The sequence below is a fragment of the Populus euphratica genome, unplaced genomic scaffold, assembly GCF_000495115.2.
Source record: "Populus euphratica unplaced genomic scaffold, PopEup_1.0 scaffold776.1, whole genome shotgun sequence".
NCBI classification, from domain to species: Eukaryota; Viridiplantae; Streptophyta; class Magnoliopsida; order Malpighiales; family Salicaceae; genus Populus; species Populus euphratica.
In genome coordinates, this window is record NW_011500643.1 from 93,100 (window position 1) to 104,138 (window position 11,039).

The following is an 11,039-nucleotide window of genomic DNA, read 5'->3' on the forward strand; positions in this document are numbered from 1 at the left end:
ATGAATATTTTTTAAATTAATAATAAAAATTTAGTTTTTCATTTTAGTTTTATTTTTTATAATTTTTATTTTATTTTATTTATTTAATAAATATTTTATAAATTACAAACAAAATATCAATCATAAACAAAATAATCGACATACCAAATCTTTCATAAAATTCTAGAAAGTTCGAAAAAAATTACAAATAGAATTTTTCACGAACTAAGTCTCTAATTTTTTTTCAAATATTTAAAAATCAATTACAAGACTTCACTATTACCCAATACAAAACAAATTACTAACATAAAAAATCCATCAAAAAGGTTGAGAGTTCAAAAGAATTACAATGATTGCCATTAAAATTATATGATTTATTGACATAATAATTCTGTTGATAATGTGAATTAAACCACATAAAATTACCAGGGGTTTATTTTTTCATAGATTTGCTATATTTATTGATGGAAGAACCAGCAAAAAATTACAAATAAATTCTTTTTGTTGGCATGTTTTTTATTTCAAAATTTATTAGTAATTATATTATCAATAAAATGATCAAAAAATAAAAATAATTGATGATAGGTTTTCAACAACCAATTATTATTCATGATTATGCTTGTAAAGGTTTTTATTAAAGAAATAATGTTTAAATACCTACATATATTTTCATCGATATAATGTAATATTGTGATTGTAGAAGGTTTTTTTTTTTTATTGCTAGTTTCTGTTGATCCACCTATAGCAGGGATAATTATCTAGTTGGGTTTCTAATATATACTGTTTCAAATGTCAAGGGGTTAGATTAGCAATCAAGAATATATGTTTTTATTTTTTAAGTTTCTAGGTTCAATTATTAATATCAATATTAACTAGAAGTGCTCATAAAATCATTAAAAAGAATATTTAATGTTGGTTGATGTATCAAATAGTTTAATATTAACATGACGTAGTATCACACATTTGCTTATGTGATCTGTTAACCTTTTCATCAATGTTGTAAAATAAAATTTTAGATTATTATTAAAATAATTGAACGAACTAGAATCAAATTAGTATAAAATAATAATAGTGTTTTTTCCATTTAAATTGTTCACAAAGTGTGGAACATTTCAATTTAATCCTTAATTTTTTTTTCATGTTTGATTCATGCTTTATTAGATATTTATATTTATATCTTTAATATCGATTATATTTTAGTTCTTAGAAGTTAAAAGAGCAGGGATAAAGTTTGTCCAATCATATTAATATAGTCATAAAAAATTCATCTTTGTGTAAATAAATTTATTATGAAAAAGGGAAGTTTAATGTAGGTATTATTGTTCTTTGAACATAAAAAAGAAAAGAAAAGAAAAGAAAAGATTGAAGCCTGTAAATTGTTTTTTATTTTATTAAATTTTCATATTTTAGAGTGAGTAAAGAGTGTTTGAGGGGTTGTAAATAGTTTTATTAAGAATTTTAAAATGTTTTTATATATGGTACAACATGTTGAATATTAGATTTTTAGGATTTAAAAATTTGAACCTCACTTTTCTAGTCATATGAGGCGGCCAAAAAATATACTTATGGATGACACATCAGTTGCACAAATAAATGATGAATTTTCTGAGTTTTTTTTTTAAATTAGATAAATCATTTGTTATCTTTCTATTTATTTAATAGAAAAAAACAGTTAAAAAGGGTGCTGATTTGACATTCTAGGCATACTTCTTTTTTTTTAGGTTAATTAGGTGCATAAATTTGATTTGATTTTTTTATTTTTTTAAAGAATTAATATTCTTGTTCTTGGTCTTCCAAGTTCTCTTGCGTAACCAAAAGAAAAAAAGAAATAAAGAATTGCTCATCCATCTTGAATTACTGGTTAATTGAAACAACCAGTAACAGACATACCATCTACAAGCTATTAATAATTTGACTAAAAACTTTATAGATACTCAATGATATTCCATCCCAAATCACTGATTTGGCATCACTTTAAGAATTACAGGAGACTATAATAGTCATACCTCCTCCAAAGTTTAAATTCTTCCGACCTTTTCCTTTAATACTTCTTCTCCATATATAATAGTAATCATTTTTTTTTTTTTTTGAAAATAATAGTTATGCCTATCAGAATCACTTATAATTCCATGCCTTCATGGAGCCTAAATATGTCGGCATGCAGTCTCCAGAGTTAACGGCCGCTTGATAAGATCTGAACCAAAAGCATACTAATATGAGGCAAGAACGCAAACGTGCTCTTTTAAGGGTTGGATTGTACGTAACAGTGGGCATATTTTGGTAAATCAAGTTTCTAGTCTTTCCCCAGCAAAGCAAGGAATCATATCTTACTTCTCTTTCACTTTTTGTCTCTTGAGAAAGAAGAAAACTCCCGATAATTACTAGCACACGTAAAAACAGGTATCAAGTAAGGAAGCCAAGCACAGGATTGGTCAGTCACCCTTCTCGATCGTGGCTCTACATTCTAGCGGAAAATATCATTAGAATCTGTTGACGATACTGTGTATTCGCTGTTCAACTAAGCGACTTCCAGGCCAACTAAACACAACAGTACTTTAATTGTTATTGCTATTTCTTTCCTTTTATTTGTGGGATATTGCATGGACTATACAACAGGATCTTACATTTATCACTCAATTATACATCTCTTCCATATCTTTTTAGTTATGGAATCAAATAAGAACTGAGCAGAGGGGCAACATTGAGTAAATGTCAAGAACACTAGGAGCAAATGTACCATTAACCTACTTGTATGTTAATTAGCTATCAAGAAATTAAAGGGAGTTTGTGATTGAGTTCCCAAATTGCTAGAAAATACAAAAAGATGAAAAGGTTCCAAACATATCATCGTCATGGAGTGTTGAGCAGATTTGTAGGGTAAAATCCATATTATATAAAGTAATGAGGATGATGGGTAGACGTAGGGACCACAAAAGTATAGCCTTCTCCTTAACGTCCCTAATATTTTGATTAATAGGGAAGTAAGGAAGTTGATTCAATTGAGCTTTATTCCATTTCTAATAGTATAAATAGGCATGCCAGATATGGAACAAAGACACACAAGCCAATCTTCTCTACTTCCTCCCCATAACCCAAAGAATCCATTAATTGCTTTCAATTAGCTGATCCCCATGGCATCAGGCCTTCCCCTCAGGCACCCTGCCCATGGTTTTAATGCGAGCCAGCAACTGATCAAGAGTGACCGCGGCAGCATGCTAACAATGTTCAATGACAATGTGTTGATGAAAGAAATTGAAAGAACTCATGCTCCTGATGGCCTAGAGGTTGATGTCAAACCATATCTCCATCTAGTTGAAGACATCCTCAAACGTGCTACCCAGCAAATCGATACCTCTCTAACGGTATAGTACTAAACTAAACTCATCCTTGGAAATTAACTTGAATATCAACTTAGCTCTATTATTTTTTGTTCATTTATGTTACTCTGATCACGTCTGACAATGCAGACTTCCCAAGACCATGCTGAAGTGGAGGACAAGACTCAACAAATCAATTCTGTTTGCATAGCGATCGATCAACTGTCGTATACATTAAAACACGTAAGTTCCATAAAGGTTATACAATATATTTCAATTTTGATGCTATGATATATAGGCATTAATCTAAAGAATCAATTGAAATTTTTCGGCCTTGGTTTTTTTCTGCAGAATGCCTACAAGGAACTGGATGGGCCAGATGCCTGCGGAACAACTGTATCACTTTTCAACATGCTAACAAGCTATATATGATATATAGGCATTGACCTAAAGAATCAATGACAATTTTCAATATTTCGCGTTTTTAATTTTTAGGCAGACTCCCTACGAGGTACTGGGTGGGACAGATGCCCACGCAACAACTGTCTCACTTTTCAACACGCTAGAACGCTTTTCCTGGGATGCCAAGCTGGTGCTCACCTTAGCAGCTTTTGCTTTGAATTATGGAGAGTTCTGGCTGCTTGTCCAGATTTATTCGTCAAACCTGTTGAAGTAAACTCAATCCAGAAGGTCAAGGAAGGCAGCCACCAGCTGTCACCGTCCAACCACCAACCGATCAGCCGCCAGCCGCCAGCTGCCGGCCGCTTTCACACCGTCGGCCAAAAACCGCCTTCACACTTGAAGGTTGAATTTTCTTGTTTTGATTTCGTGTATAAATAGATAGCTAAGCTTATGCAATTATGTGTGGAGAGATTGAGAGAAACACTAGAGAGAAAGAGAGAAAGAAAGAGGGGTTGTTGTAAGCTTTTGTTTATGTTATTGTAAGCTTTGTTCTTGAAATAAAAGAGTGTGTTTTATCCCCTCTGAGTGTTTCAAAGCCACCACAAGTGGTTTCTCCCACCAACAATTGGTATCAGAGCCCCGTTCGTCAGAAAACAGAGGTATTTTTGGGAAATATCCGAATTTTCAAAGTTGTCAAAAACAAGTTTTGATCATTCCAAAGTGTAGAGCTCATCAATACGAACTCAACGGTGCAAAAATCAGATCAATCGGAGCACGGGGTGGACCACACTCTCCGTCTGAAATTTCAGCACTGTAGCCCACGCGCCCCGAGGAAGAAGACGAGTGAGTCACACGCGCGCCATATTTGAGCCGCGCCGAGCCAAGCCTCAAGCCGAGTCGCGAGCCGAGCCACAAGCCATATTTCGAAGCCGAGCCGAGCTCCAAGCCATATTCTGAAGCCAAGCCAAGCTCCGAGCCATATTCTAAAGTCAAAGTCAAAAAAGAATATTCCTTGGAATATTCCCGGTTCAACCCAGCAAACCACCCGAATTGGTTTTTGGACCGGTTCACCTCATTTTGGACCCGTTTTCTACAAAGTCAGACCGGTTCCCTACTATTTGGACCATTCCGGATCCATCTACGGTGTCGGTTTTGCCAAATTCAACTCCCAAAAAGGTGATATAGTCATTTAAAGAGCAAAATGACTACAGAAAGTGCACAAACACTCATCCCGAAGCTAACCAAAGACAACTATGATAGTTGGTGCATCAGATTGAAGGCATTCCTTGGTTCACAAGAGTGTATAGACATTGTGCAATATGGTTATGATGAACCAAAGTCGAAAGAATCAGAAGATGCTTTACCAGAGGTACAAAAGCAAGTCCTCAAAGCCAATAGAAAAAAAGACAACAAAGCAAAGACCATCATTTATCAAGGTCTTGATGAAGCGACATTTGAAATCATTGCTTCCGCAGAAACATCAAAAGAAATATGGGAGGCTCTCCAACAAAAATACAAAGGTGCTGACAGAATAAAGAAGATTCGTCTCCAATCTTTACGAGGTGAATTTGAATTGTTACAAATGAAGTCCTCAGAATCCATTTCTGATTATCACACAAGAATTATGGTGATAGTCAATCAGATGAGAAGAAACGGAGAAGCCCTTTCAGATGCTCGAATTACTGAGAAAATTTTGAGATCCCTAGATCCAAAATTTGATTTTGTTATTGTCGCTATTGAAGAGTCTAAAGAGGTGGACAAGTTAACAGTGGATGAACTTATGAGTTCTTTGCAAGCTCATGAGCAGAAGATTGTAAAAAGAAATGGAGATAAGGCAATTGAGCATGCCTTACAAGCAAAGTTGTCTCTCAAAGACAGATATGAGCAAGGGGAGACTTCAACAAGTGGATACACTACTCGAGGAAGAAGTCAACAAACACGAGGAGGATTTCAACGATTTCAAGGCAGAGGTTCTTGGAATACAGGTTTTAGAGGAAGAGGTGGTAGAAACACCACCAGAGGAGGTCGAGGACAACAAGCATTCACTCCTAGAGGAAGAGGAGACGGTTACAATAACCGTGACAAGAGGAATATTCAGTGTTATAATTGCAATCAATTTGGCCACTATAGCACTGAATGTCAAAAGAAAGCTCCACTGGAGATACGTGAGCGAGTCAACTATGCAGAAGAGGATGTCAACAATAGAGGAGCAGCTGCATTATTTGTCCAACAAGGACTTGACAAGAATCAAGAGAATATTTGGTATCTTGATTCTGGAGCCAGCAATCACATGTGTGGCCAACGAGATTTATTTGGTGATCTAGATGAGACCATACAAGGTTTTGTCACCTTTGGAGATACCTCAAAAGTTCCATTCAAAGGTAAAGGCAACATCCCAATCAAGTTGAAGAATGGCGATCAAAGCTACATCGCCGATGTCTATTATGTCCCAGATATAAAGCAGAACTTGGTGAGTATAGGTCAACTTCTGGAGAAAGGTTATACACTTTACATGAAGAATTGTCATCTGACAATTACAGACTACAATGGGAGATTAATTGCCTATGTGGAAATGTCCAAGAATAGGATGTTTCCTTTAAACATCCAATATGATGCAGCAAAGTGTTTGAGTGTCATCACCAACAGTGAAGAATGGCTTTGGCATCTGAGGCTTGGACATCTGAATTTCACAAGTCTGAAGATGCTAGCAAGCAAGAAGATGGTCAAAGGTATGCCCCACATTGATCATCCAGAAGAAGTCTGTGAGAGTTGTGTCCTCAGCAAACATCACAGATCCAGTTTTACCAAAGAAGTCAACTGGAAAGCAAACGAGCCACTAGAGTTAATACACACAGATGTGTGTGGTCCTATAAAGCCTATGTCGACTGGACAAAATAGGTACTTCCTCACTTTTATTGATGATTTTAGCAGAAAGACATGGGTATATTTTTTGAAGAGGAAGTCAGAAGTGTTCAATTGTTTTAAAGATTTTAAAGCAATTGTTGAGAAGCAAAGTGGCTATAAGATCAGAACTGTGAGATCTGATCAAGGTGGAGAATATACAGCAAATGACTTTGAAGCCTTTTGTACACAACAAGGCATCAGACATCAGACAACACCAGCTTATACACCACAGCTGAATGGTGTAGCTGAGAGGAAGAATCGAACAATTCTTGATATGGCAAGAAGTCTACTCAAAGCAAAGAAGCTGCCCAAGCAATACTAGGCTGAAGCTGTATCATGTGCAGTATATTTGCTGAACCGCTGCCCAACCAGAAGTTTGCAAGCTGTCACTCCACAAGAAGCATGGAGTGGTCACAAACCAAGTGTTACTCATCTTCGAGTCTTTGGTTGTGTGGCATATGCAAAGATCCCAGATGCAAGAAGGACCAAACTCGATGATAAAAGTGAGAAATGCATCTTTGTCGGATATGGTGAGAGAAGAATGGGATACAAGCTGTATAATCCCATCACCAAGAAGGTAATTATGAGCAGAGATGTTATCTTTGAAGAAGATAAAACTTGGCAATGGAATGATGACCAAGAAGCAGTTAAATGGATCAGCACTGATTTGATCCTTGAAGATGAAGAAGTACCAACAGTACTTGCAGAAGGTCCAATAGTACCAGAAGATGAGCCACAAAGTCCGGTACACAGATTTCCTGTATTCAACAGGAGAAACACACCAGAATCGTCATCAACACCATCATCATCAGAACCATCATCAGCATCCTCATCAGAAGGACCAAGAAGGATGAGAAATCTAGAAGAGCTGTATGACGCCACTCAAGTAATGGAAGATACAACTCTATTTTGTTTCTTTGCAGATAGTGACCCACTTAGCTTCAATGAAGCTATCACAGAAGAAAAGTGGATAAAAGCAATGGATGAAGCAATACATGCCATTGAGAAGAATGATACCTGGAAGCTGACTTATCTACCAGAAAACAAGAAAGCAATAGGTGTCAAATAGGTCTATAAGACAAAGAAGAATGCAAAAGGAGAAGTGCAAAAATACAAAGCCATTGAAGGAAGAAACATTTATCAGAATGAAGTTCATGCTTGGCATGACATCCCTCGATTGAGTTTAAAGGGGAGATTTGTTGAAGTAAACTCAATCCAGAAGGTCAAGGAAGGCAGCCACCAGCTGTCACCGCCCAGCCACCAACCGACCAGCCGAGGCATATCAATTGTTGAAGTAAACTCAATCCAGAAGGTCAAGGAAGGCAGCCACCAGCTGTCACCGCCCAACCACCAACCGACCAGCCGCCAGCCGCCAGCCGCCGGCCGCTTTCACACCGTCGGCCAAAAACCGCCTTCACACTTGAAGGTTGAATTTTCTTGTTTTGATTTCGTGTATAAATAGATAGCTAAGCTTATGCAATTATGTGTGGAGAGATTGAGAGAAACACTAGAGAGAAAGAGAGAAAGAAAGAGGGGTTGTTATTGTAAGCTTTTCATTATTGTAAGCTTGTTGTTCTTGAAATAAAACAGTGTGTTTTATCCCCGGGTTGTTATTGTAAGTTTTTCATTATTGTAAGCTTTGTTCTTGAAATAAAAGAGTGTGTTTTATCCCCTCCGAGTGTTTCAAAGCCACCACAAGTGGTTTCTCCCACCAACAAAACCAACTTGCCAAATCCATGGCAATACTCAGGCAACTGCCTAGCATCATGGAACACTCAGGGCCCTTGAAGCCTCGCTTCGATGCCATTAACAATCTGATCAAGGTCATGATGGATGTGGCTAGGTGCGTGGTTGAGTTCAAGGATCTACCACCAGCTTACATATCTAATGAAGTACCAGCATTGTCCACAGCCATGGCCCATATCCCTACTGCTGTCTACTGGACCGTGAGGAGTGTTGTGGCTTGTGCGGCTCAGATTACTAGCCTCACTACCATGGGACATGAGTATGCTTTTCTAGTCCACCATCTTTAATTTATTGAGCCATATGTTACATCATGCATGTATTCCTTGTAATATTCTCCTTCACTTATTTCAGGTTTTCTATATCAACCACATGGGAGCTATCCAGCTTGGCTCACAAACTCAGCAACATACTTGACCATCTCATGAAGCAATTGGCTACTTGCTACCAACACATAGGTCTGCACCTAAGCAACTTTTGTATTATGCTATCACGTGTTGGATACGTAATAAGAAAACAGGAAATTAATGTACGAAGATTGATCGAGCACACTTATATAAACAATGGTGTTTGATGCAGATGAAAAGAGAAATGTCGAATACTTTCAAATGCTAAAAAATCTCTTTGAAATGGTCCCCATTGACAACATGAAGATCCTAAAGGCCCTGATTTATGCCAAGGATGATATCCAGCCACTTATAGATGGCTCTTCCAAGAAAAGAGTTCGCTCTTCTACCATTTCTTCTTCCTATGTTTATCTATCTAATGCAAGACATTTCTCATACTTCCTTTTGAATTTAACAGGTCCATCTTGATGTGCTAAGAAGGAAAAATGTGCTATTGCTTATTTCTGGCCTCGACATGTCGAACGATGAGCTTTCAATTCTTGAACAGATATACAATAAATCCAGGCATCACGAAGCTAGGCTGGATAGTCAGTATGAGGTGGTCTGGGTCCCAATTGTGGACCGTTCAGTCCAGAGCGATCCAGTGAAGGAGAAAATTGAAAGCATGCAGTCTTCAATGCCATGGTTCGCAGTGTACCACCCTTCACTGATTGAGAAGGCAGTCATAAGGTTTATTAAGGAGGTGTGGCACTTCAGGAATAAGCCTATTCTTGTGGTGCTTGACCCGCAAGGGAAGGTGGTTTGCCCAAATGCACTCCACATGATGTGGATATGGGGAAGCAGCGCCTTCCCTTTCACTAGCTCGAGAGAGGAATCTCTCTGGAGGGATGAGACATGGAGGCTTGAGCTTCTAGTGGATGGCATTGACCCAGTGATTCTTAATTGGGTAAATTCATTATAGAATCAATCCAAACATACATACATTATACGTGTGTCTGTGTAATCGTGTTGACATTTGCTTCAATATTTTTTTGATCATCAGATCAAGGAAGGAAAGTACATTTTCTTGTACGGAGGAGACGACGATGAATGGGTGAGGAAGTTCACAAACACCGCACGTGCTGTGGCGCAGTCAGCTCGCATTCCCCTGGAGATGGTTTATGTGGGGAAGAGCAGCAAAAGAGAGAAAATCCGGCGAGTCATAGCGACAATCACCGGGGAGAAGCTCAGTTACGTCTGGGAAGACCTTACCATGATATGGTTCTTTTGGACCAGGCTAGAGAGTATGCTGTACTCCAAGATTCAGTTAGGCAAGCTTGATGACCATGATCCTATGATGCAAGAAATCAAGAAGTTGCTTAGCTACGACAGAGAAGGTGGATGAGCTGTGCTTAGCAATGGGTCTTATGTTGTGGCCAATGGTCACAAGACCACAGCTTTGCAAACATTGCTTGAGTATGACTTGTGGAAGGGACAGGTGCCTGTCAAGGGCTTTGATTTGGCCTACCAAGATCACCAAGGCAGGATCCATGACATTCCTCGTCCTTGCTGCCGCTTCGATTTCCCAATTACTATGGGTAGGATCCCTGAGACCATGAAATGCCCAGAGTGCAACAGCGCCATGGAGAAATTCTCCACTTTCCTTTGCTGCCATGACGAGGTCATTCTCTATTAATCCTTGTCCCGGGGAAATGAACAATATATAAAAAGTTAAAAGGCTTGTATATTTAAATAAAGATAAACAAGTTAAAAATAAGTTTATTAAAAATAATATATATTAGGTTGATTTTTCAGCTCGAGTGGTTAAAATTTTTAATGCCTTTATCATCTTGATATACACATGTGATACGAATATAATTTCAATAAGATATGAAGCAAGTTCTAGATATATATGCCATTGAAAAAATGCACAATCAAAGAATATAATGTTGAAGGCTCAAAAGCTTGCATTGGTAGAACACTATAAAGTCAACATGACATATTTTCAAAGTTAATCCCTAAAAAAATTAAATGTTAAAATTTGCATGCACACTTATTCATTTAATTTATACATTTATCTATCTCAATTAATTCTCATACATAATACTCATATTCTCAAAAACTAATAGGAGTTTTAAAGTTTAAACATGATTTTTTTTTAAGAACAATAAAGAAAATCAAAATTCTCTTAATACCCCTACACTTAAAACACAATATTGTCCTTAATGTTGAAATAAAAGAAAAGAAATATAAGAGAACGACAAAGATAAAGTAAAATGCAAAAAATAAAAGATAAGGAAAAAAAAAAACAAATCTAAATTTTTTTTTGTTGGGCTGCCTCCTAATAAACACTTTTGTTTTATGTCAT

At 37.1% G+C, this 11,039-nt stretch overlaps 1 protein-coding gene and 1 pseudogene across 2 annotated transcripts; both read left to right on the forward strand.

Moving 5' to 3' along the window:
• Positions 1-3,051: 3,051 nt before the first annotated feature.
• On the forward strand, positions 3,052-8,271 carry LOC105115824 (uncharacterized). Of its 2 annotated transcripts, none has more exons than XM_011012854.1 (5): positions 3,052-3,341; positions 3,447-3,539; positions 3,648-3,692; positions 3,792-4,209; positions 8,209-8,271. In XM_011012854.1, the coding sequence occupies exons 1-4, from the start codon at positions 3,111-3,113 to the stop codon at positions 4,134-4,136; spliced, it is 714 nt and encodes a 237-aa protein (XP_011011156.1). In that variant the 5' UTR covers positions 3,052-3,110; the 3' UTR covers positions 4,137-4,209; positions 8,209-8,271. The 2 variants fall into 2 exon arrangements, with proteins under 2 accessions (XP_011011156.1, XP_011011157.1); XM_011012855.1 differs by having other exon boundaries at positions 3,796-4,209.
• LOC105115825 (uncharacterized) lies at positions 5,018-10,367 on the forward strand (annotated as a pseudogene).
• Positions 10,368-11,039: the final 672 nt, after the last annotated feature.

Bases quoted from the DNA above. Each gene is read 5' to 3' on its own strand.
- LOC105115824 (XM_011012854.1), top strand. From the start codon at position 3,111: ATGGCATCAGGCCTTCCCCTCAGGCACCCTGCCCATGGTTTTAATGCG. The intron at 3,342-3,446 runs GTATAGTACTAA...CTGACAATGCAG, and splicing joins AAATCGATACCTCTCTAACG to ACTTCCCAAGACCATGCTGA. The intron at 3,540-3,647 runs GTAAGTTCCATA...TTTTTTCTGCAG, and splicing joins TGTCGTATACATTAAAACAC to AATGCCTACAAGGAACTGGA.